This window comes from Carex rostrata, chromosome 1 (genome assembly GCF_964058835.1).
Source record: "Carex rostrata chromosome 1, lpCarRost1.2, whole genome shotgun sequence".
In the NCBI taxonomy this organism is placed as follows: domain Eukaryota; kingdom Viridiplantae; phylum Streptophyta; class Magnoliopsida; order Poales; family Cyperaceae; genus Carex; species Carex rostrata.
The window spans coordinates 18,643,880-18,670,229 of NC_135918.1; the positions used below are offsets into that span (position 1 = coordinate 18,643,880).

The 26,350-nt window shown below is 36.7% G+C and overlaps 3 protein-coding genes across 5 annotated transcripts in view; 2 read left to right on the forward strand and 1 right to left on the reverse strand.

The window, feature by feature from the left end:
• LOC144562463 (protein SPIRAL1-like 1) overlaps positions 1-12,732 on the reverse strand; it is a 47,381-nt gene extending 34,649 nt beyond the window's left edge. Inside the window, exon 1 of one of the 2 annotated variants that reach the window (XM_078311703.1) lies at positions 12,728-12,732. The gene's annotated coding sequence lies outside the window, so the exon portion shown is untranslated. Of the gene's footprint in view, positions 1-2,651; positions 2,657-12,727 lie in introns of those variants that run through there. The other variant, XM_078311709.1, reaches the window with a different exon arrangement.
• LOC144562408 (putative disease resistance protein RGA3) overlaps positions 1-26,350 on the forward strand; it is a 71,202-nt gene that overhangs the window by 863 nt on the left and 43,989 nt on the right. Inside the window, exons 2-3 of one of the 2 annotated variants that reach the window (XM_078311629.1) lie at positions 503-4,430; positions 5,378-5,544. In XM_078311629.1, the coding sequence (XP_078167755.1) occupies positions 503-4,430; positions 5,378-5,397 (3,948 nt within the window). In that variant the 3' untranslated portion in view covers positions 5,398-5,544. Of the gene's footprint in view, positions 1-75; positions 4,431-5,377; positions 5,545-26,350 lie in introns of those variants that run through there. The other variant, XM_078311637.1, reaches the window with a different exon arrangement.
• On the forward strand, positions 14,536-20,873 carry LOC144564002 (putative disease resistance protein RGA1). The gene is made up of 4 exons (XM_078313476.1): positions 14,536-14,654; positions 16,344-18,768; positions 18,858-19,946; positions 20,839-20,873. The coding sequence occupies exons 1-4, from the start codon at positions 14,565-14,567 to the stop codon at positions 20,871-20,873; spliced, it is 3,639 nt and encodes a 1,212-aa protein (XP_078169602.1). The 5' UTR covers positions 14,536-14,564.

Sequence of the window (26,350 nt, forward strand, 5' to 3'; positions counted from 1 at the left end):
CCGGAATTCACACCCTCCGAGATATCTCATATTCAGCGTGACCTTTTAGGAAAATCTCAAACCGTTTAAATGCGTTCAGCACGAATCTTCATTTCTCTCCTTTTCTCTTCCCGTGTTTCACCGACAGTGGACCCCACGCACCTCTCTTCCTTCTCTTTTTCCCTTCTCTCCCGTTCGCGCAAGAAACATGGAGCGACTCCTCAGCGATCTCCATGAAACTTCTCCTCAGCCGGTCTTCAGCCTTCTCGTCCAGGGACTCATCTCCTCCTACGGCAGAGCACAGTCCAGGTTAGTTGGAAATCGGAATTTTTTGAAATGAAATCGGCTCAACTCGGTGTAACTCGGCTTGAATCGGTGTAACTCGGCCGGAAAATCGGAAAATCGGCCGATTCCGTCACTGTTCATCCGATTTTTTCTGAGAAAATCGCATAGACCCGAGAATCGGGTAAAAATCGGCCCGGTCCCGTCCGATTCCGAGTTGAATCGGCCGATTTTTTGAACTATGGCTGGGACGCCTATTCTCGCCCCCTTTGGGTGGTTGGTGGCCCCCTTGTTCAAATCGATAAGTGACAAAGTGTATGACCATCTCGGTACCTACATATTCAACAAAGCGCGTGATCATATCAGCTCCGGCACCGGCCCCAGCATCGAGAAAAAAAGGAAGTTACTTCAGGCTGAAATACTTCCAATACTTCCTCGCCTTTCTCTGGCGATTGATAAAGCTGAAAAGAGCCCCAAGAAGGAGAAGCTAATGGATTGGCTTGAAAGGCTGAAGGCTGCATACTATGAGGCTGAGGAAGCAATCGACCTACTCGACTATGAACAGCTCGAGCAGAAGGTAATGGATGATAGAAAAACATTAGAACAAACTGAGAAAAATGAAAGGAGAATCCCATATTTATCCCGACCTCCTAAGAATGCTTCACTTAAGTCCAAGTATGGGGTTGAGCTAAAGAGTTGTATAGACAAACTCAAAAACCTTGAAGAAGAGGCCGAGGAATTTCGTGATTTGCTAGTGTCCAATGAAAATGATAGGGATACATTCTCAGAGCCTCCCAGTAGAGTTTTTGGTCGTGAGAAAGATAAAGAAAACATAGTCGGCTTACTTATGAAAGAACCTTTAAATTCTGAAGCTGGGCCAAGCATTCGACCAGCTATCCCTATAATTGCCATCACGGGCCGTTCTGGTGTCGGGAAAACTGCACTTGCCCAGTATGTTCATAAGCATATGGATGAACAAGATCATTTTGATCTTGCTGTGTGGGTGCATGTCCCTCGCAAATTTGAGGCCACCGACGTGATTAAGAAGATACTAGAAACCATAGAGGCAAAGGAACACACTCCTACTAATAATCCCTCTGCATCTCTTGAATCTCTTTTATTACAAATCAGACGCATGTTAGGGTCTAAGAAAATTCTACTTGTGTTAGATGATTTTTGGAGTGATAATGAGGATTTTGTTGCACAATGGGAGAATGTCATTGGTTGCTTAACTACTTGCTCACCAGGGAGCAAAATTCTACTTACAACTCAATCCAAAAATACTACACATCAGGTTGGCCTTGCTGGTGTTACAGAGGTAGAGACCTATAATTTAAACGAGATAGAAGAGGACCATTTTTTGGAACTCTTTATGCACTATGCTTGGCCTAGCAATTCTCATTTACAAAAGGTGGAATTCGAAAAAATAGGTCAAAAAATATCTGTTAAACTAAAAGGAGATCCTGGTGCAGCAAAGCTAGTGGGTCATCAGTTGAGTGGAAAACTTGACCTAAGGCATTGGGAGGAAGTAGCAGAGAAAGATTGGTTGGGAGATAACATGAAAGCGAGGATCTGGAGCTATCAGCAGCTGCCTCTAGATCTTCAACGTTGTTTTGCATTATGTAGCTTATTTCCGAAAGGTTTTATGTTGCAAAGACAATTTTTAATTAATTTATGGATGGCAGAAGGCTTTATAAGGCCAAGAGATAAGGAAGAAAGGTTGGAGGATATCGGTGAAAATTACTTGCATGAGCTCGTATCGAGGTTCTTTATTGAAGAAGTTGTAGATCATAAAAAAGGAGAAATATATTATGAACTTCATGACCTGCTTCATGATCTTGCAGAGCATGTTCAAGGTGATGATTTCATCCGAATAGACTCCTTTAATTTCAGAGAAATTCCTACCCACATTAGCGACATGCTATCTAGAAGTGAAAACATTCGCCACATCCTTTTACCGTCAAGCATCATAAACGAATTAAAGGAAACATTATGCCTCATGAAAAATATACGCACTTTTTTTGTGGTGGCGGATAGTTTTGTCCCAAAGAAAGTTTTACAAGAGGTATTGAAACACATGAAAAAACTGCGGGTGTTAGATCTTTCTTATTGTGTTGATGACTTGCCAGACTATATTGGCAATTTAAAGCATCTCCGTTCCCTTGATATTAATGGCTCTCGGCCTATTAAGAAACTTCCTAATTCCATATGCAAACTTTACCACCTTCAAACGCTTGTTCTTCCAAAATATTGTGAATCCCTACCCAATGATATTTCTGAACTCATTAGCTTGAGGCGCTTTGAAAATTTTTGGGGAATGTCCCATATTTCTAATGTTGGAAGGCTGACGTCCCTCCAATGCCTTGATCAATTCCTTGCAAGGAAGGAACATGGGAATGAATTGCACCAACTAGAAAATTTGAATCAACTACGAGGTGAAATGCGCATTTCAGGTCTTGAGAATGTACGGAATATAGCGGATGCTGTAAAGGCCAATATGCAAAATAAAAAATATCTCGAGAAACTACATTTTAAGTGGAGCTCTGATGAAAGAGACACTCATAATGTTACAGGTCTCTTTACTCAGCATGTTCAATTATTAGATGCATTGCAACCTCATCCTAATACAAGTGCCCTCACACTTATAGGATTTAAAGGAGAGAGATTTCCAAATTGGCTTCTAAGTCGGAATTCACTAGAGCATTTAACATCGTTAACATTAATGAACTGTGATAAAGTAGAAGGAATCTCATCCATTGATGAATCACTTCCCAAATGTAGAAGTCTTATACTATGGGGGCTCAAAAACCTTAAAAAAATGCCTCTCCTTCCTCCAAACCTTACAAATTTAGTGATAGACCATCTCCCACAGCTTAGTTATTTCTCCGAGGATGATTTGTTGATGAAGGAAGAAAGAAAGAAATCCAAACTTGAGGACATGAAGAAAGTAGCAGAGTGCCTGAAATTGAAGCAACAAGTTTCTTTATATGGGGGGCTATTTTTACAGTTCGCGAAAGACAAATTGGAAGCTGGACCAGAAATCCGCATCAGAAATTCACAGAATGTAAATATTTTTTGGAAGATAGTTAATTGTGACCCTATAAGTGATGATTATTCTCAGACTCAGCTATTGAATGAGTGGATTGTTTTCATGCGTGACCACATAGAAACAATGTTCGACAGAAATGAAGAGCCCCAGTTGGTTTTACCATCTTCACTTACCGACCTTCAGATATCATCATGTAGAATTACTAGTGATGCTTTAACCACCAGCATACAGTGCCTTGTTTCCCTCTCTAAACTAAAACTATTCGACATTCAGACAATAACCTCTCTTCCTCCCAAGGAAGTCCTATGTTTATTAAAGAATCTCCGGTCTCTTACCATTGAAGGATGCCATTTGCTCAGTTCCTTGGGAGGTATTGGAGCCTTGAGCTCCCTGATAGCGCTCGAATTAAATGGCTGCCTCAATTTGAGCACATCAAATGAACCATTGGCTTCTTCGTTAGAAAAGCTAAAATTTTGGGATTGCTCAAATGTTGATGTTATTCTTGCCAAATCAAATTTACCGGAACTACGTGCCCTTACTGTCTTTAATGATTTAAAAAACCGAAGGGAAGTTTTACTTGTTGGTCACCTGTCTCGTCTCGAGAATCTGACTATAACAGGATGGAATGTTCATTTGGAGGGATTGAATTCATTAACTACCCTTTATAGTTTACATGTGACGACCAACCTAGAGATCAATCTCTCATCTCCTATGGAGAAGTACGCACGTGCACTTGCAGTTGTTTATGTTGACAACATTTTATTATTGAAGTTGATGCTATCAAATGAAACTATCTCCTCAATAGATACTTTGTCAATTGGTTTATTTAAAGGAGATTCCTTAGATGATGAGGTTTTTCAGTCTCTTACCTCTTTGGAGCGTTTGTACTTTTATGATTGCAATATTACCCATCTGCCGAAGAACTTGAAGAATCTTCAATCTCTCCAGCTTATGAAAATTAAAAACTGTCCAAACCTATATGAACTGGAAGAACTACCCAGGAATCTTCGTGAGTTGTATATTGAAGACTGTCCAACCCTGACAAAGAAGTTCAACAAGGGTGGCCCTTACCGGGTCAGGTCTCACGAAGGAAGCACCGTTGTGAAATTTCTGACAGAAGGTAAGCTAATTTTGGGACCCCACAGTAAACCACTTCTATTTTTAATTCTATATCTTCTCTTTATTGATGGATACATCATTTTGATCAGTAACTAGAGGGATCTAATCAAATGTTTTCAGATCCCCATTATCCTTTTGGTTCACCAAAGCATTTAAATTCCTGTTGTTTATCCATGACTGGAAAATTGATAGTTTCAAAGGGCACCTGGACTAAAATCTGATAAAAAATAACTTATTGGTACAATGACCTTGGTAGTTGGTACTTGACATTAAGTAGTATAATTGTGTAGATTTTGGCTGAAGCCTTAAACTAGCAGATGAGAAAAGGCATCCTCCTACGTACATTCTGGTTTTGTGCTGGAATGCTGGTATGGTTTATCATTCATGAAACCGTACCAGTGTACCTGACCACTTTCCTTTTCCCTTTTTCTTGCTTTGATTTCTGGCTTTTTGATCATATACCGTACTTATATTTCCTTGGCCTTTGTTATTTTATTTCTCATTATGTATGTTCCAAACTTGCAGCTTCTATATTTAGTGAACCAATTCTCTCATTGATTTTTGTGCATGTGGATTTCAGTCACAGATTCTACCACATTTTTCTCCAGAAAATTGTATATGAGTTGTGTTTGAAAATACAAATAATTTAATTTATAGAAAATCTTGAATTTCAATTTTTGAATCATCAGCTTTGCAGAGCAAGAACTTTAGGACTTTTTGATTCATTTTTGAACTGCTTCCGTTTACATATTTCTATATATCTAATTTCACAGACACGTCCATGTATGGAGTAAAAGCATGAGAAAGAAAAGCGTTACCTTTTTTTTGTCAGTAATTAATGCCGCCATTGCAATATTTATTGATAATCCATCTGATAGTCATAATTATTCCCTGCTCTGCCAATGCTATAAGATACTAATCTTTTGTCTTAATTCTGTTCTTTTACAGAAGAAAGGAATCGTTGTTAAGCTGGAGTTTTTTTGAGTAAAGTTCTTAGGCTGGAGTTGTTCACTCACTCTCTCCAATTTCTTCTCTGCCCTCTCCTTCTCCACTTTTCTAATCCCCCACACAACCTCATCCCCAAAATAAATAAAAAAAACCACAACAAAAAAAAAACCCAAAAAACCAAAAAAAGAAAAGAAAAAAAGATTCTCAGTTGATTACCTTTGAAAGAAATTTGTTATGTCCGTCTTCTAAGTCTTCACTCTCCGGTACAATCATTGCTGGGATATTGTATAATTTTTTTGTAACTGATGAACTTATTTGATGCTTTAAATGTTATTGGAAAACTAGTACAAAAAAACACAAAAACAAGGAAAAAATCAAAAAAGAGGGAAAAAGTAAAAAAAAAATGAAAAAAAAAGATTTTGCACTAATTTAAGTCAGGATGATACAATTTTATTTGTATTTGATACATTTTGTGTGTGTTGTTTGTTTAAGAGTTGTTGGTCTTTTAAAGTGTTTTGAGTTTATCAGCTTGTACTAGTCACTTTATACGGTGTGTATTTTATATGGTGTGCATTGTAGCCAATTTATTTATGGACATATGTATAATAAGACTACTTGTTGATTTTTTTATGGGGCAAACTATGTTTGATATATTACGGTTGTTTTTTGTTGCAAAATATTTTATTCAAAGGGTTGATGCAACTTGTTAAGTAGTACTGATGTCATTGTTTTTTTTTTTCCTTTATTTTCTGTTTTAATTTTTTTATGGTCACATTTTTAACAACAATTTCTGAAGTTGTTTTTCTAACTGAACCTTTTTATTTATTGAAGGAATAATTAATTTTCTTTTATGTATTGTATTTTGCTAATTATGATGTACCATCATTAATGAAATCCATGTATCTTCTTTTAGGGTTTAGGGTAGATCATAATATGCTTTCTATGAATCAAGTTTCTTATTTTTCTTTTGGTTACCCGATTTTTTTTTCAGGAAGTAGATATAATTAATTTGTTTGGTTTTAGGGATCCTATAGTAAGAATTGTTGTATTTTCACATTTCTACCTAGATATAATTAATTGAGAGGGAAGCATGTGACTACAGAGTTTGATGCCAACAGAAATATATAGTTCATTCTTCAATCTCCACTTTTCAATTTTTAAACTTAAGTTGACAAATTTAATACCAACAGAAATAAAGAGATGGTGAAGATTAGGAATAAAATGAAATAAAGAGATGCTTTGACCGGCATGGCCACGTGGTTGACTTTATTGTTTCCTTATTTTCCCAACAACAGTATTATAAAGATTGCTTAATTGATTTTATGTCATAGAAATAATTGCTCAAATCGTCCTATCTACCGTTTTTCTATTTTTCTCCCCTCAAAATTAGTTGCTTCCGTTTTTGTGCTCCAATCATATTTCATCACTTTCTTATTTCTATTTTGGAAGTCCAAATAGTCGAACCGAACTGCTTAACATGCATGACCCCCATATTAAAATGTACTTGGAGATAAATTTCTCTATTTTTTTAAAATAAATTTACATTTTTTTATAGATGTGCAAAAGATTTATACCTACCTAATAAATAGTAAAAATTCTAAAAAAATATATATAAAATTTGGTTTCCAAATAAAATTTAGTCTATTAGAGATTATGTTGAGAAGTTTGAATTGACTATTAAACTTTTAAATCAAAGATAAAGATTGGGCACGCAAGCAATGAATGAGACATTTTAACACTAGATTAATATTGGGTGTAGATTATATTGCCTCAATTCTTGTGCTCTTTTTATCTCTGTCTGTAAGACTGATCTTGATTTATATTTTAATTTTGGACAATTTTTTTTTTTCATTTGGACAAGAATATTTTAGTTTTCTTCACGATTCAAAAATGGTTATATTTGGTTAGAATTTGATACAATCAGATATAAGTCATTCTTCAATCTGCAACGAATTAAAGAGGCCCAGGGCAAAGAGTTGTCAGTGCTCTTGAATTCGGCCCAACCCAAATGAGGGCCTGTTGAATCAGCGACCCAGGCAATAGACAACTACGGCTTGAAATCATGGCCCATAATAAATTTATCATTTCCGATCAGATACGAGTCTGGCAGGAACCAGTTTTGCATTCTTCGACCTTCAGTCATGGAACTGAGATCGATTCAGCCTTAATTTACTAGAAGTACACACCAAGAAAAAAATGAAAACGAATTCTCTATTCATAAATTAAGTACCATCGAAGATTATTGTCAAAATAAAAAGAGAAATTTATATATACACCCATCAAAACATTGTGATTTAGATATTTCCCCATCAATACTTTAAATTTAGTTATTTCCCCATCTAAACTTACTCATTTTATTAATATCCCCATTCCTTCATTTAATCACTTAAAAATACAACTTAATATTATTAAGTTTTTAAATTGACGGTTTTACCCTTACTCCCTCATGTGCGATAAGTGCTTGCCCCTGTTCATCCAAAATCTGGTTAGTTGCTAGCCCTGTTTGCTAAAATGTGCAGTCCTTGTACTGCCTCTCTTCTCATGTACCGGATGGCGACCCTGTTTTCCAAGTTCCTAAACAAGTTGATACACCTCGCAATGGGTTCTGCTGCACACCAGGAGCTGAGATCCTCCAAACTTTTACCAGTAACATGGTTTACCAGAACCTTGCAATCCGAGATTATTAGGAACTTATCACTGCACTCAAACCGGTACGGTGCCTGACATACCATTAGTGTGCTGTGGAGTGCCATAGCCTCTGCCATGAGGGGGTCTTGTGCTACCATGGGTTCCATTATCATGTACAGTAGCTTTCCTTGAGAATTGTAAGCTGTCATACCCCATCCAGTCCTCTTGTTTACATCCCACGATGAGTCAGTTAGTAAGACCGTGTGATGGGGTGGAATGCTTTGGGGCTCTATGGTTGGTGTGCATAAGCCATCAAGGTCATGAGCTGAGAGTCAGGGGCCTGAGTGAGAACACATATTGTGCACAAAAGTCAACAAAAGTGCACAAAAGTGAACTTAAAATATGCAAAAAATGTTGCCCTAGGTGAGAGAGAGAGGCTCGAGCTGTCGAGTATCTCAAGCTCTAGAACACAAGTGCACAATATGAATTTTCCTTTACATTACTCAAGTGAGGTATTCGGCAATGGTCTCCAGGCTTGACTATTTCAAATTGCTTTGTAACCACATCATATGGATTTTGCATAAAACAAAGGAAAAGAGAGGGTAGCGAAGGAGAGGAAGAATTAGATGGGGTAAAGCTGTAAATTTAAAGTTTTAATAATATTAAGTTGTATTTTTAAGTGATTAAATGAAGGAATGGGGATATTAATAAAATGAGTAAGTTTAGATGGGGAAATAACTAAATTTAAAGTATTGATGGGGAAATATCTAAATCCCAAAGTTTTGATGGGTGTATATATAAATTTCTCAAATAAAAATAAGTCTAGAAGATATTATTATACCTAAAAAAATTGAAGGACTGCTAGTAGATATTCATGCATGGGCCTTGATTTTAAATTACGACTATTCAAAGACTGGGGTTAACTAAAATTCCAACTCTTCTCTTCTTCCTTTGTATTAGAAGACAAAAAAAAAAAAAAAATCAAGTTTATACGACGAAATTTGTAATTTAACCCTTATTATGGCCAGATTTTGGTAGTTAATTTGATAGAGTAATAATAATAAGTAGGGGTCATGGGCCTCACAGAACTTCAACTGGCCCAAGGCCCGCAGGAAGAACAGGAGGGCCACCTCAACAGCAGCCTTCTGCTGGAAGGAGATGTCGCGGACCAAGCAGTCCAAGCCCAGAAGCCGCAAGAGGTAATTGAAAGGCAGGCCGCTGACGATCTGGCCCCCCAATCTGATATTACCAACAGCCCACCGCCGGGGTTTCCGGGACCACCGAGGTACACAAACAGTCCTAGGCACAGCTCAAGGTTGGCAGAAAAATACAAAGGAAATTACAGCAACATGGAAGAAAGGGCTAGGAAAAACACCAAACCATATGCAACATCGCTGGCAAGGAAAGCAATGAAGAAGAGAGTGAAAACCAAGGTAGCTCAGACCAACCTCGACTACTTTAAGACACTTGAACCATTGACAGCAGCCCAGGCTGAGGTGGTTCTCATGGCGGCAGGAGCAGGCAAGGGGGGAGAAATTGATGCGCAGACAGAAGAAGCCGTCGATCCTGGTGTTGGCCAGGAGGGCAGCAATGGGAAGGAGCCGCTTGAGGCCTTCTAAGTTATCCATGGTTTAGATTGGGGGAAGGGAAGGTTTACCAGTATGTTTAATTTTTAATGTCGTTAAGTTTTAGGTTTAGGTACTTGATTCCCTCCTTCAGAGGGACAAGATTTATCTTTTGGAACTCCTCATGTGGAGGAAGTAGTCAGAATAGTCCCTCCTTCAGAGGACTATGCTTTTGTTTAGGTAAGAGATACAGGATGTACCTGTCAGACTCTTGTTTTATCAAAAATTCCGATGTAACTGAATTGATGAATGGAAGTCTTATTTTCCTTTCCCAATTTGCAGTTCCAGCTCTTTCACGAACAGATTGTCTTAGTATAGATGGATTACAAAGTTAAAAATAAATACATAAGTTGGAATGTTAGGGGTCTTGGGCAAAGAGAAAAAAGATTAGCAGTTAGGCAGTCCGTATTATTGCAACAACCGGATGTACTTTGTCTACAGGAGACAAAGCTTCAAGCAATTGATGATGCAACTTTGAAGGAAATTTGTGGGAGGAGCATGAGCGGATTTGTAACACTAAATGCCATTGGTTCAAGGGGGGGTGTGTTGATAGCATGGCAACCCAGGAAATATGATCTTATACAGACAGAACAGACAACATATGCACTCACAGTCCGACTGATGCATAAAGAACTACAGCACCACATAGTAATTACAGGGGTATACGGGCCCACCAGAAGAGCACTACAGGACCAATTTTTCCAGGACTTAAGGGAGGCAGATCCAGGAGACAACACACCATGGTTAATTTGCGGAGACTTCAATGAAGTACTGTCACTACGAGAAAGAAACAACACAAGAGGCGACTGGAGAAGACCGCTGCGTTTTGCTAACTTGATCTCACAACTGGGATTAATGGACCTTCCACTGCAAGGTAGAAGGTTCACATGGTCCAGCGCAACAGATAGGCCGGCAATGGCAAAGCTTGACCGGTTCCTCATTTCGACTGCTTGGAATATTTTGTTTCCGAATTCCAAGCAAACAGCAATGGAAAATACAAGCTCGGATCATTGTCCGATTCTGTATGAGGCAAATACGGAAATCAAGAAGACAGCAATGTTCAGATTTGAAAACATGTGGTTAAGGTCACGAGACTTTATACTGTATGTTAAACAGGTATGGGAGGCACAGCAGCCGGCGACTACACCCATGCAATTACACTGCAAGATGGAACACCTGCAAAGGGAAATCAGGGTATGGACTAAGGATAAAATAGGAAATGTTAAAAAACAAATCAAAGTGTGCACACAGTTCATTGAATGGATTGAGAGAGTGCAAGAAAACAGACAAATGACACATTTGGAAAAATGCACAAAGACCCAATTAAAAAGAAGATTCACCATACTATCCGTTATGGAAGAAGATTGGTGGAGGCAAAGAGCTAAAATTAAATGGGACCTACAGGGAGATATGAATACCAAGATGTTTCATGCATACGCAACAGCAGCCAAGAGAACGAACCACATTGGCCCAATCCAACAAGGAGGAGCCACACATACCAACCAGGCAGACAAGGCAAGAATCTTTAGGGATTACTACATCAACCTAATGGGAACACAGAGACAGATACAAACAAATATCCAATGGGAAGTGCTGTACCCAGAGCAGTTCCAGCTACAGCACCTACAGCAGCCCGTGACGGTACAAGAACTAGAGACAGTAATAGAACAGCTGCCAAACAACAAGGCGCCGGGACCGGATGGATTTACAAGCGAATTCTACAAAACGTTCAAGGTAGAGCTAATACCAGACATTCACAGAGTACTCACTCAAGTGATGGCAACTGGCCAAACACTGAAACCATTAAATGCGTCATACATCATATTAATCCCGAAAACGGACCAAGCAACCGAGCCGGGGGAATTTAGACCAATAAGTCTGGTCCATGGAATCCAGAAAATCTTCTCCAAGATATTGGCAAATAGAATCCAGGGGCATATTAACCAGATCATTCACCAAGCGCAGACCGGATTTATAAAGGGAAGGCAAATATCAGAGGGGTTCATATATGCAAGGGAAGTGCTACAGAACGCAAAGCAAAATAACACGCCATTGGCCATTTTCAAGGCAGATATTCATAAAGCATTTGACACGATAGGATGGGATTTTTTGCTTAAAGCTATGGAAAAAATGGGCTTTCCATCGCAATGGATAACATGGGTACAAAACATGGTGCTACAGGGATCGTCACAGATTATAATAAATGGATTAATAGGGAAAAAAATCCATCTGAGGAGAGGAGTGCGTCAAGGCGACCCTCTATCGCCTTTACTGTTCATAGTGGCTATAGACTTCCTACCGAGATGGATGGAGAACCTGACAAACATTGGAGCAATAAGATTGCCATACAGAAACTTGCAACCATGCCTTCTTTATGCAGATGATGCGTTATTCTTTATCAAACCGGAAGGTCAACAGGCTCAGATCCTAAAGTTAGTCCTACAAACATTTGGGGAAATATCTGGCCTAACGGTCAACTTGCAAAAATCGGAGATAGTTGCAACTGGAGTGCAAAATCAGAGAATCAGGGAGATATCAACCATTCTAGCCTGCAACCAAGGAACCTTCCCTTTCAAATACCTGGGGCTCCCCTTATCAGACTCAAAGCTCCAAAAGCATGACTTCATACCGATTATAAACAAACTGAATGCCAGGCTGTCAGGATGGGCATCCAAATTCCTCACAATGGCTGGCAGAGTTGTACTAATCAACTCAGTACTAACAGCACTACCAGTTTACTTCATGTCGGTTTGTAAAATACCGGTATGGGCAATAAATGAGATGGACACCATTAGAAGAAACTTTCTCTGGAATGGATCACAATCAAACCAAAATAAAATCCACTTGGCAAACTGGAACTCAATCTGCATGCCAAAGAAATTGGGGGGGTTGGGAATTATCCAATTAAGGAAATTCAACTTGGTGCTCCTAGCAAAATGGCGATGGCAGTGGCAAAGCTCAACAGATAGGATGTGGAAAAGGTTGATACATCAGTTATACGGGGGCAATGAACAGAACGGGTTTGAATACTCGTTTCTCAACAGACACCATGTATGGGAAACGACAAGCTTCATGAATGCCTTCATTACGGTAATACCGGTACAGGGAAACAAGATTAGGGCTTGGGATCAAGACTGGGGCAAAGGGATCCTCAGATTTTGCTATAGCGAGTTATACTCGCACTGCATCAACACACAACAGACGCTCAGCCAAGCAAGGATGGATAACCAGCTACGCAGCAATTTTCGCCCCTTGCTGACAGAGCTGGCGAACGACCAGCTGCAACTGTTTTCTCACAACCTACGAACTGTAGCCATGGCAACGGAACCGAATGAACAGGATGGAGCCAGATGGGGACCAAACCGAGGAGGCCAATTCTCAGTCAAATCAGCCTATTACCAGCTAATCCACACACCAATGATTGCAACAAACATAGGAAGGATATGGAAGCTCAAAGCGCCACCAAGATTTCTGATATTCGCATGGTTACTCATACAAAACAAAATACTGACGCATGAAAATTTGAGGAAAAGGGGTTTTAGCATACCGAGCATTTGCTATTTGTGCAGGCGAAGTGAGGAGTCCACACGGCATATGTTCAACACATGCCCTTTCTCACGGGAGGTATACAGACAAACAAATGCTCTCATGGGACGCACAAATACACACCGAATGGATATGATAAATTCCATCATTGAAAAAAATATCGACAAGGAAGAAAGAGCGATAATATTAATCAATATATTCATCGTATGGAGGGAAAGGTGCAACAGAATCTTCAAAGAACAGAGTAAATCAGAAGGTCGGCTAGCAGAAGAGGTACTGGAGCAATGGGGCAGGAGGCAGATACAATAGGAAGAAATTGTTATCCAATGAATACAAAGACAAAAAAAGGAATAGGGTAGTTTTAAATTTAAAGCAACCGCAACCTTAGGCTGGATTTTTTTTTTTTTTTTTTTTTTTTTTTTCCTGGGGTTCCAACAGGAGCACCCAACCATGTAACCAACTTGGTTAATACAAAATGAGGGCTAGACCCTCATTCCTTTTCAAAAAAAAAAAAAATAATAAGTAGGGGTGTACAAAAATACTATTGACCCACTCGACCCGTTTGACCCGTCCGACCAGATCCGTATTTTACTGGATTGAGATGTTACTGGGTCGGGTACGGGTTGGATTTTGACAAACCCGTTACTCTGGGTTGGGTCATGGGTTTGCTCTTAATAACCCGTTTATACCCGGACCCGGTCTCAAACCTATGTGAAGGAATAATTCATTCAGTTTGACCCGCTACATGAAATAAATCACATAAGATCTCTGTTGAAAGGATGAGTGCTGTGTTTAGGCTGAATTCGCATCCTCTGAGATATCTCATATTTTGCGTGACTTCTTGGAAAATCATGTGAACTCATTCTTTTTCATTTTTCTGCCAAACGAGATTGTGTTGTTCTAATTTTGAAGTAAAAAAAAAAAAAAAAAAAAAAAAGCAGAGAAAGAAGCTCAGCTGGAACAAAGTATTTTCCCCTAGCTATCGTCCCACAAAAGAGAAGTATTGTCCCCTAGCTACCGTCCCACAAAAGAGAAGTATTGTCCCCTAGCTACCGTCCCACAAAAGAGAAGTATTTTCCCCTAGCTACCGTCCCACAAAATTTCCTACATTTATTACCATCTCATCTCGAACAATTAATTCCTTTCTAATTTTCTCAACTTCCTTCAACTCTCTCCGAAACTAAGTGACCCAACTTTCCATAAAGCCCGTACGAAGAGAAGGCCAGCCATGGCTGAGGCGGCTCTTCTCACCCCCTTAGGGTGGGTGGCGTCCCCCTTGAGGAAACAATACTTCCTCGCCTCGATCGCTCTGGCAATTGAGACAGCGGAAAAGAGCCCCAACAAGGGGAAGCTAGTGGACTGGCTCCAAAGGCTCTGCGGTGCGTACTATGAGGCTGAGGATCGATGCAATCGACCTATTTGAGTATGACCTGCTTAAACAGAAGGTAAAGGATGACAGAAAACCACTAGAACAAAACGTGCGTACTGTGCATAATGCACATAGGTTCGTACTCTGGCTTCATATCTCTATTTTTGAAGTCCAAACAGTTGATTGGAACAGCTCGACATGATCTCTATATGAAAATGTTTTTATTATTTTTGAGAACTCCCCAAATGAAAATGTACTTTGACAAAATTTTACATTTTATTCGAAACTTTTTACTATTTTTTAAGATAGCTAGAAAACCACTTCATCATATTCTTTGTCATTGAAAGTAGTGATTTTGTACCTATAAAAAAATTATAGTAAAAACGTCTGAAAAATGTAAAATTTATTCATGAATTAAATTTTCATATATATCGAGATCATTTTGATTTTTTCTCATCGACCATTTTGTACCATTTGTTCAAATGTATAAAGATTTCCAAACTATATATACAAAAATCTTCCTCAATATTTTGAATATTTTATACAAAATTTGTACATATATATGACAGCTGATCTCTATTGTTAGAATGAGAGTACGATGATTATTCACTTTTCAAATTTTGTTTGAGTCGTTATTTCACCAATGTGCTAGTAGTTTATCTAGATATACATGCGTATAAATGATATATTAATTACATAAGGTAAACTTTGATGACATGAGGTAAATTTTACCTTTTAATAAGGAGCAAACGGATAGTTCATAGATGTGATTTGGGAAAATCTCAGATTCTTTTTATTTATTATCAAAAATAAAAGTTGGCGGGATGAGATATGAAGATTTAATCCTCGTCAACCGTTGTTATTACCGGATTTTGGTAGCTTGATAGAGGAATAATTTGTTAAATAAATGTCTGAAAATTAGAAGAGATTGGAGGGATACATAGGCAATTTCACCTAATCACAATAAAACCATCCAAAAGTCCAAAGTAGCTTGTTAAGTTGTTTGTCGATTCCAAGGATTATCTTGTGCAGCATGCATGCAGTGGTGAAGAATGTAATTTGACTCAGACAGTTGGGACCCAAACAATTTTATTCATGGATCTGCCGATCTGGTGTGGCTTTCCTTCAATCTACCACAGGCTCTGCTGTACAGCCTGGCCAGAGGAAATCTATATGTTACACGATTAATAAAAAAATTAGTTCTTGTCAGCGCATTTACTCACGCAACACATGTCATCATTATTGCACATCCAGTGAACGCTTTTCTTTCACAATTTTTTTGGTCAAACCTCAACGCATTTCTCATTCAAAGGAAAAAAAATAGAGAAAATAATGAAAGAACCATTGAACTCGAGTACCAGATCTAACTACTAAGTCCTTTTTCCATTACCATCTCATCTCGTACCATTCCTTTCCACTTTTCTGAAATTTCTTCAACTCTCTCCAAAACATATGTCTAAGTGATCCAATTTAAAGCGCGAAGAGAACTATGGCTGAGGCAGTTGTTCTCACCCCCTTAGGGTGGTTGGCGGCCCCCTTGTTCAAAACACTATTTGACAAAGCACATCACCATCTTGGCACTGACATCGACAAAAAAATGAAGATACTTCAGGCCACAGTACTACCTCGCCTCTCTTTGGCGATTGAGAAAGCCGAGAAGAGCACCAACAAGGGAAAGCTAGTGGAGTGGCTCAATAGGCTCAAGGTTGCGTACTATGAGGCTGAGGAAGCAATCGACCTAGTTGAGTATGAACTGCTTAAACAAAAGGTAAAGGATGATAGAACGCTACAACAAAAGTGTAAAAATGAGAGGGGAACCCGAATTAGTTTATCATCCCAATTTGTACGCCGTCCTCTTAAGATTGCTTCAGTAAATTTAAAAGATAGCTTATCTATTTTCTCCCGTCAAAAGATCTTGTTAAAGGGTTGTATAAACAAACTCATAGAAATTGCAGAGGAGGCCAATGAATTCCGTGATTTGTTAGAGGTCCAAGAAACTGCTAGTGGTACTGATCCTGATAGGGAAACAATCTCAGAGCCTCCCATCAGTGTTTTCGGTCGTGAGATTGATAAAGAAAACATAGTCAGCTTACTCACGAAAAAACCATCAAATTCTGAGCCTGAAGCAAGCATTAGGCCAGCTATCCCTGTAATTGCCATTACGGGCCGTTCTGGTGTCGGGAAAACTGCACTTGCCCAGTATGTATATAAACATATGGATGGACAAAATCATTTTTATATTCCTGTATGGGTGCATACATCTCGCAAATTTAAGGCCACTGATGTGATTAAGAATATGATAGAAATCATAAAGGCAAAAGAATGTGCTAGTAATGATTATCCCTCTACATCTCTTGAAGCTCTTTTAATAAAAATAAAAAGCATGTTAGGGTCTAAGAAACTTCTACTTGTGTTAGATGATTTTTGGAGCGATACTGAGGATTTTGTTGAACAATGGGAGAAATTCATTGGTTGCTTAAGTGGTTGCTCACCAGGGAGCAGAATTCTACTTACAACTCAATCCAAAAATGTTAATGAGAAGGCCTACCTTCCTGGTGTTACAGAAGTAAAGCCCTATTATTTACAGGAGATAGAGGAGGATCAATTTTTGGAACTCTTTATGCACTATGCTTGGCATAGAAATTCTCAATTGCAAAAAGAGGAATTCGAAAAAATAGGTCGAAAAATAGCTGTTAAGCTAAAGGGAGACCCTGGTGCGGCAAAGCTAGTGGGTCAACAGTTGAGTGGGAAAAACCTAAGGTATTGGGAGGAAGTTGCAGAAAAAGATTGGTTGGGAGATAACATGAAAGCGAGGATCTGGAGCTATCAGCAGCTGCCTCATGATCTCCAACGTTGTTTTGCACTCTGTAGCTTATTTCGAAAAGGCAGTACATTCCAAATAATGTTTTTAATTAATATATGGATGGCAGAAGGTTTTATAAGGCCAAGAAATAAGGAAGAAAGGTTGGAGGATATCGGTGAAAATTATTTGGACGAGCTCGTATCAAGGTTTTTTATTGAAAAAGTTGAAGTTGGAGAGGAAAAACGATATCGACTTCATGACCTGCTTCATGATCTTGCAGAGTGGGTTCAAGGTGATGATTTTATCAGAATAGACTCAACTAATACCAGAGAAGTTTATTCCAACAGAAGCAACATTTTTAGAAGTGAGAACATTCACCACATCCTTTTGCCTTCAAGCATGATAAACGAACTAAAAGAAAAATTATGCCTCATGAAAAATATACGCACTTTTTGGGTGGAATACGATGGTGGTATTGTCCCAAAGAATGTATTGCAAGAGATATTGAAATACTTGGAAAAAATACGGGTGTTATATCTTTCCGATTGTGTTGATGATTTGCCAGATTCCATTGGCAAGTTAAAACATCTCCGTTACCTCAATATTTTTGGGTCTCAGCCTCTTAAGAAGATTCCTGTTTCCATATGCAAACTTTACCACCTCCAAACCCTTGACCTGATAAATTGTGAATCCCTACCCATGGAGTTTTGTGAACTCATTAGCTTGAGGATGTTTTATGCAAGTAGCGAGACATTATCCCATATTTCTCATGTTGGAAGGCTGACGTCCCTCCAAGAGCTTGAACATTTCGTTGTAAGAAAGAACTGTGGGTATGAATTGCAACAACTAGAAAATTTAAATCAGCTTCGAGGTGAAATGTACATTGCAGGTCTTGAGAATGTAGGGAGTACAGAGGATGCTGTAAAGGCCAATTTGAGGAACAAAAAACATATTAAGGGACTACATTTTGAGTGGAACTTTGATGAAAGAGACACTAATAATGCTACATGTCACTCTGCTCCACATGTTGAATTATTGGCTGCATTACAACCTCATCCTTGTATAAGTGATCTCACGCTTGAAGGATTTGGAGGAGATAGATTTCCAAATTGGCTCTCAAGTCAGAATTCACTAAAATATCTCAGATCACTAATATTAATGGGCTGTAATAAGGTAGAAGAAATCGCATCCATTCATGAATCACTTCCTAGTTGTACAACCCTTATACTACGGAGATTCAAAAACCTAAAAAAAATGCCTACCTTTCCACCAAATCTCACTTCTTTAGAGATTAGCAATATCCCTCAAGTTAGTTATTTCTCTGAGAATGATTTGTTGAAGAAGGAAGAAAGAAACCAATCCAAACATGAGGCCGTGAAGCAAATAGTTGACTGCCTGGAACCAGAGGAAGTAGCATTTGGTGATTATCCATAAATTATGAGAAAAATGTAAGGCTTTTTTTTATTTTCGTGAAAAACAGATTGGAAGCAGCATTTGGTGATTCTCCAGATCTGCTTTTGGATGAGTGGCAAGAGATATTGATATTTGACCCTTGGAATAATGATTATTCTCGAGACCAGCTTTTGGATGCCTGGGGTAAGTTCATGCATTGCCACATGGAAACAATGTTCTATAAAAATAGAGAGTCGAAGTTGGTTTTACCATCTTCACTCACTTACCTTGAGATATCATCATGTAGCATTACTGATGATGCATTATCCACCTGTATACAATCCCTTGTTTCCCTTTCTAAACTTAAACTATTGGATATTCAAACAATAATGTCTCTTCCTCCAAAGGAAGTCCTATGTTCATTGAAGAGCCTCAAGTCTCTTACTATTGAAGGATGCTATTTGCTCAGTTCCTTAGGAGGTATTGAAGCCTTGACCTATTTGATAAGGATCAAATTAAGGAACTGCCCCAATTTGAACATATCAGATGCTTCTTTGCCTTCCTCACTGGAGAGACTAATATTCCGTTATTGCTCAAATGCTGATGTTATTCATGCCTTTAATGTCTCAGATGTTATTCGTGTCCTTGATGTTGGTAACCTGTCTCTTCTCAAGGAGCTGGATTTAATGGGATGGTACGGTCTTTTGGAGGGATTGAATTCATTAACTGCACTTCGTAGTCTAAGGGTATCGATCTGCCCTGCGGTCAACCTCTTCTCATCTCCCACGGACAAGTACGAGTTTGCACTTCAAGATGTTCTTGTTGATAACTTGAAACTATTGAAGATGATACTATCAAAAAAAACTATTTCTTCAATAGTTTCTTTGGGAATTATTGGCTTTCAAGGAGATTCCTCACATGATGAGATTTTTCAATCTCTTACTTCTGTAAAAATTTTATGCTTTTTTAATTGCATCACTACCCATCTGCCGAAGAGCTTGAAAGATCTTGCATCTGTAAACCATATGATACTAGTTGGCTCTCCAACTCTGACGTACCCAGGAATCTTGGAAGGTCTACCCAGGAATCTTAGTCAGCTGGGTATTAGAGGCTGTCCAACTCTGACGGAGAAGTTCAAGAAGGGTGACCCTAATTTCCAGGTCCAGTTCAATGAAGGAGATACCATTGTGACATTTCCAAGAAAAGGTAAGCTACTTTTGAGACCCCACAATAAACCATTTCTATATTTACTTTTATATCTTCTATTTATTGATGGATACATCATTTTGATCAGTCATTAGCCGAAGGCATCATTATCTGAAATAAATGTTTTTAGCACCCTCTATCCTTTTGGTTCGCCAAAGCATTTAAATTCCAGTTGTTTTTCCATGACTAGAAAATCCATAGAGTTTCAATGAGCACCACGAAGAAATCTCATAAAAAATAACTTATTGAGCAGAGTTTGGCTAAATCCATAATAACAGAGGAGACAAGGAATCCTCCTGCTGGTATGGTTCAGCATTCATGAACAGTACTAGTGTACCAGACCTCTCTCCTTTTTCCTTTTTCATGCTCTGATTTCTGGTTTGTTGGTATACTGTACTTATTCTTCCTTGGCCTTTTATTTTACGTCTCATTGTGTTATGTTTCAAACTTTCAACTTCTATTCAGTAATTCCTCAAAAAAAAAAAAAATTTCTATTCAGTAAACCAATTCTTAAATAAATTCTTGTGCATATGGATTTCCGTCACAGATTCTCTAACATTTTTCTCCAAATGAAACTATAAGAGTTGTTTTTCCCAGTAAAAATTATTTAATTTACAGCAAACTTGTATCCCAACCATTAACATTTCGGTTTATAAACTTTTTTATTCATTTATAAACTACTTCCGTTCACATATTTAAATACATATTTACTTTGTTTGTAAACACCTTCATCTAACAAGTAAAAGCATCACAATGATAAATTTACGTTGTTAGTAATTAATTGTGACTTTGCAATATTTATATAGTATCCATCTGATGGCCATAATTTTTCTCTACTCTGCCTATTCTATATGATGCTAATTTTTTGTTCTCAACTCTGTTTCTCTTGCAGAACGAAGGGAAATGCTTTCTCGCCGGACTCACTAACTGTGATTTTTCTAACCGAAGGTAAGCTAATATTCAGACCCCATAATAAAACACTTTTATTTTTAAATTTATTTATTTTCTTTATTGATGGATAGATGGATACATCATTTTGATCAGTCATACAGGGATCTAAACAAATGTATTTAGATCCTCTATCCTTTTGATTCACCAAAAGACTTAAATATCTATTGTTTAGCTTCATGACTGGAAATTTGATAGGAGTTTAAACGTTGCCTGGAATATTTTAATAAAAAAACCATTAATGAGCATAATTGACAAAATTTTGAATAGTACCAATGTTTATGTACCTGGCCACCTTTTCTTACAATCAGATGTACGAAACATTGATCCGTAGAAAGAAAAAATGCCCAGTAAAATCAAGACGTCAGGCAGTGGGGCCGGCCACCAATACCGTCTCAGTCATTTAATTTGTTAAAAAAATGGTATGGTTACACTAATGAGCAGTATCAATGTACCTGTCCTCTTTCCTTTTGCCATTTTCATGTTTAATTTGATTTCTGGCTTGTTGATATATCGTTCTTATACTTCCTAGGCCATTTTATTTTAATTCTCATTCTTTTTGTTTCGAACTTGCAACTTCTATTCAGTAAACCAATTCTTCAATTTATTTTTGTTCCCATGGATTTTAGTCACAGATTCTGATACATTTTTCTCCAAGAGAAAAGTACAAAAGATTATCTTTTCCAACAGAAATTACTTAATTTAAATAAAAATATTTTATTCCAACTATTAGCATTTGAGAGTACGAACTGTTGAAACTTTTTTTATTCATTTTTGGACTTCTTCTGATTACATATTTCAATGTCTCTTTTAACTGACATATCCATGTAACAAGTTAAAGCATGAGAAAGAAAACCTTACGTATTTTTTGTCAGTAATTAATGCTGGCATTGCAAATTTTTCTACTATTCATATGATAGCCATGCTTTTTTACTACTTTGCTAATGCTATAAGATGCTAATGTTTTCATCTCAACTCTGTTTCTCTTGCAGAAAAAGAGAAATCAATTTTAGGATGGACTTGTTTGCTCACTTTCTTCAATTTCTTCTTTGCTGTCTCTCCATGTGCCTCCACCTCCAATTCCACAAAATAAAACCACAACAAAAAAACTGAAAAACCAAAATAACAATAAAAAAAAACCAAAAAAAAAGAAAAGCAAAAAAAGTATCTCCTTTTATTATCAATTGGAAAAAATTAGTTGTATCCATCTTTTTAAGTCTTCACTCTCCCGAACATTTATTGCTGAGAGATTGTATATTTTTTATGTACCTGTTAAACATGTTTGATGCTTTAATTGTTCTTGGCAAACTATAGAAAAAAAAATGAAAAAAAAGTGAAAATAAAAAAAAGGAAAAAAAAAAGGAGAAAAGAAAAAAAAAATGAAAAAAATATTGTACAATAATTTCAGTCCGGGTGATACAATATTATTGTGTATATGTCCTGTTTATTTTTATATGGTATTTTTTTGGGTGTTGTATGTTTAAGAGGTGGTCTTATTCATGTGTTTTGAGTTCGTACTTGTCACTTTATACGGTGTGCATTTTATATGGTGTGTATTTTTATGTGATTTGGATTTTATATGGTGTAATTATGTGGACATTTCTATGATAAGACTGCTAGCTTGTTGATTTTTTTTTGGGATAATTATGGTTTGATGAATTTTGATATTGTTTCTGGTTGCAAAAGATTCTGCACAAGAGTTTTATATGATCTTTACTATCATTGTAATTTTTCCTATATTTTTGTTTTTATGAATCACATTCTTAATAAAGATTTATGAGGTTGTTTTCCTAATTGAACCATTTTAAAGGAATGATTATTTTTTTTAAAGGGTCCTATTGTACTTTTGATATTTAGGAGTAGATAAAATTTGTTTGGTTTTAGGGGTCCTAGTAAGCACTGGTATTTTCACTATCTTTCCTTGCTTGATTTATAGCATAATGAAGACGGGCATCATTCATTCTTCAATCACCAAAGAAAGGAGTACATAATTTGATGCCAACAGAAATAATTCACTATTCAAATAAGGGCCCGTAATAAATTTTTCATTTCTAATCAGATATCGAGTTTACCACGATCGTCTCTGTTTCATGTGTGTCTCTCTCTCTTCATGGCTGCCAGTGCCTTGGCTCCTCCGGCACATCATCTCAGCATATTTGCAGTGGTATTGGCATGCTGGCAAAGGTTTATCAAGTGATAAACACTAAAAACAGAGAAAGGTAAGAAAAACAGAGGAGAGATGGCTGAGTTATATTGTTATTTCCACGAATGAATGAAAGCGATGGCTGAGTTATATTGTCATACAAGATAATTGGTTTTCACAACAACAGTAGTAGCTACATTTAATAATTGGCTTTATGTCATACAAAATAATTGCATAAATGGTCCTATCTAGCATTTTTCTATTTTGCTCCCTACAAAATTAGTCACTCAAAAATGAGCCATGGAATAAAACAACTTGGTGCTCCATGACACTATATTTGCATTTTGAGATTCCAAACAACCGATTCGAACCACTCAACACAATCTCCATATTGAAATATACTTGGAGACCAAATTTTACATGTTTTTGGAATTTTTTTACTATTTATTAAGCCACTTTGAAAATTGCTGATCCGATGGTTCAGAAATTTTACTGTTTTCTACTGTTTACAGCAAAACGGTGATTTTCAAAATTGCTTAATAAATAGTAAAAAAATTCCAAAAAATGTAAAATTTAGTACTATTTTTTGTTCTCAACTCTGTTTTTCTACTATTTATTATGCTTCGGTTTATAAACTTCTTTATTCATTTATAAACTACTTCCGTTCACATATTTAAATATATATTTGGTTTGTTTGTAAACACCTCCATGTAACAAGTAAAAGCATCACAATGATAAATTTACGTTGTTCATAATTAATTGTGACTTTGCAATATTTATATATTATCCATCTGATGGCTATAATTTTTCTCTACTCTGACTATTCTATACAATACTAATTTTTTGTTCTCAACTCTGTTTCTCTTGCAGAACGAAGGGAAATGTTTTTTCGCGGGACTAACTAACTGTGATTTTTCCAACCAAAGATAAGCTAATATTCAGACCCCATGTTAAAACACTTTTATTTTTTAATTTATTTCTTCTCTTTAATGGATAGATGGATACATTATTTTGATCAGTCATACAGGGATCTAAACAAATGTATTTAGACCCCTCCATCATTTTGGTTCACCAACACACTTAAATATCTATTATTTAGCTTCATGACTGGAAATTTGATAGGAGTTTTAAACGGTGCCTGGAACCATAATTGCCCAAATTTTGGCCTCCTTTTCTTAACCGAAGCATAATTGCCAATGTACCTGGCCTCCTTTTCTTACAATCATTTGCAGAAAACATTGATCAGTAGAAAGAAAAATACCCAGTAAAATCAGGGTATCAAACAGTCGGACCGGCCACCAATACCGTCAGTCAATGTGCTTAAAAAGTTGGTATTGTTTAACACTAATGAACAGTACCAATGTAGCTGGCCTCTTTGCTTTTGTCATTTTTAAGCTGAATTTTATTTTCAGCTTGTTGATATATGGGCCTTATACTTCCTTGGCCATTTTATTTTAATTCTATTCAGTAAACCAATTCTTCAATTTATTTTTGTCTTTCCCCATGTAAATTATTTAATTTACAGAAAAATCTTTTATTTCCGTTTACATATTTCAATATGTCTATTTTAACATACTATGTCCATGTAACGAGTAAAAGCATGAGAAAGAAAACCTATACATATTTTTGTCAGTAATTAATGCTGGTATTGCAAATTTTTTTTATAATTCATTTGATAGGCATAATTTTTTTTCTACTATGCTAATGCTATAAGATGCTAATGTTTTCTTCTCAACTCTATTTCTCTTACAGACGAAGGGATCATTTTTAGGCTGGACTTGTTTGCTAACTTTCTTCAATTTCTTCTCTTTTGTCTCTCCATATCTCCAACTGCCACCACCTCTAATTCCCCAACCTTCCACACCACCTCATCCCCAAAATTAAAAATAAAACCACAACAAAAAAAACTGAAAAACCAAAATAACAACAAAAAAACAGAAAAAAGAAAAAAGAAAAACTCCTTTGATTATCTATTAGAAGAAATTTGTTGTATCCATCTTCTTAAGTCTTCATTTTCTAGTACAATTATTGCAGGGAGATTATATAATTTTGTGTACTTGTCGAACTTATTTGATGCTTTAATTATTGTTTGCAAACTAAAGAATGAAAAACCAAAAAAAAAGGGAAAAAAAAAGAAAAAAAAGGACAAAAAAAAGCGAAAAAAAATATTGTACAATAATTTCAGTCCGGTTGATACAATATTATTGTATGTCCTATTTATTTTTATATGGTACCTTTTCGTGTGTGTTGAGTGTGTCGGAATATACACCATGACACATTGTCGTGAGTCACAAAAGATCATAATAAGATTGGCGGACGAGGCAGAAGATTGCAGAAGATTTGTTTACATTCAATATAATATTTAGGCAATCTTAGATTAAGGAAATAGTGTAGAGAATGAAATATATTATTAAGGAAATAAGTATCTGGTAGAAAATATGCATTTGAGGTAGTATGTATTAGCAATCAGATATTTATATATGAGGGTGTACTGTCTACTCTGTAATTTTATTCTGAATTATATTAATAAAACAAAGGGAGGGAAGGGAGCTTCACGGGAGTGCTTGTGTTCATGTTCTCTGTTATACAATTCGAATATTTTTGTCATGGTATTGGAGCACGGTTGCCTGGTGGTATTGTTAGCGAAATTGTTACCCTTCTTGTCTTTAACTTCAATTTTATATACTTTAGTGACATATGAAACTGTACTCTCTGTTTTTTTTTTTCAAATGACTTGCTTAGGGTGTTCATCAGTTCGGTTAAAACCGAAATAAAATAGACAAACTAAAATTTTATTTGTTTTCAAAAATACATCTGAATCGATCGAAATAAACTTTTTAACCAAATTAAAACCCAACCAAACAAATCGAACTAAATTTGATTGACCGAAATAAGAAAGATTATTAAAAAAAAAATAAACTTCTGTTAGTTTTTGGAATGTTTTTTATAGGCTGACAAGAATTTTTATTTCAATAAACATAATTGAATTAGGGTTTAGAGATTTTCATACTCAAGGAGAAAAAAACGTTAATAGTGAATTATTTATAGGTTCAAAGAATTATATATATATACTCTTCTTTTCGGTCGATTCGGTCTAACTAATTAATGTAAAAAAAATTAAATTGAATCGAACCACACAATTAAAAATGTTTTAAAAATGAACTAAACCAATCCATTTAACCGGAAAAATCAACCCTTTTAATCCGAACTCTCTTGATTCGACTAAAAATCAATTAAACCGGATCCGACAAACACCGCTCGCTATCAACAAAACCTAGGAAAACTTGTCAATTAATATCGTTGGGGTTTTCAA

Excerpts from the sequence above, each read along its gene's own strand:
- LOC144564002 (XM_078313476.1), top strand. The coding sequence starts at position 14,565 with ATGAGGCTGAGGATCGATGCAATCGACCTATTTGAGTATGACCTGCTT. Across the intron at positions 14,655-16,343 it reads GAAAACCACTAGAACAAAAC|TGTAAAAATGAGAGGGGAAC; the intron begins GTGCGTACTGTG and ends CTACAACAAAAG. Across the intron at positions 19,947-20,838 it reads TGTGACATTTCCAAGAAAAG|AACGAAGGGAAATGCTTTCT; the intron begins GTAAGCTACTTT and ends TTTCTCTTGCAG.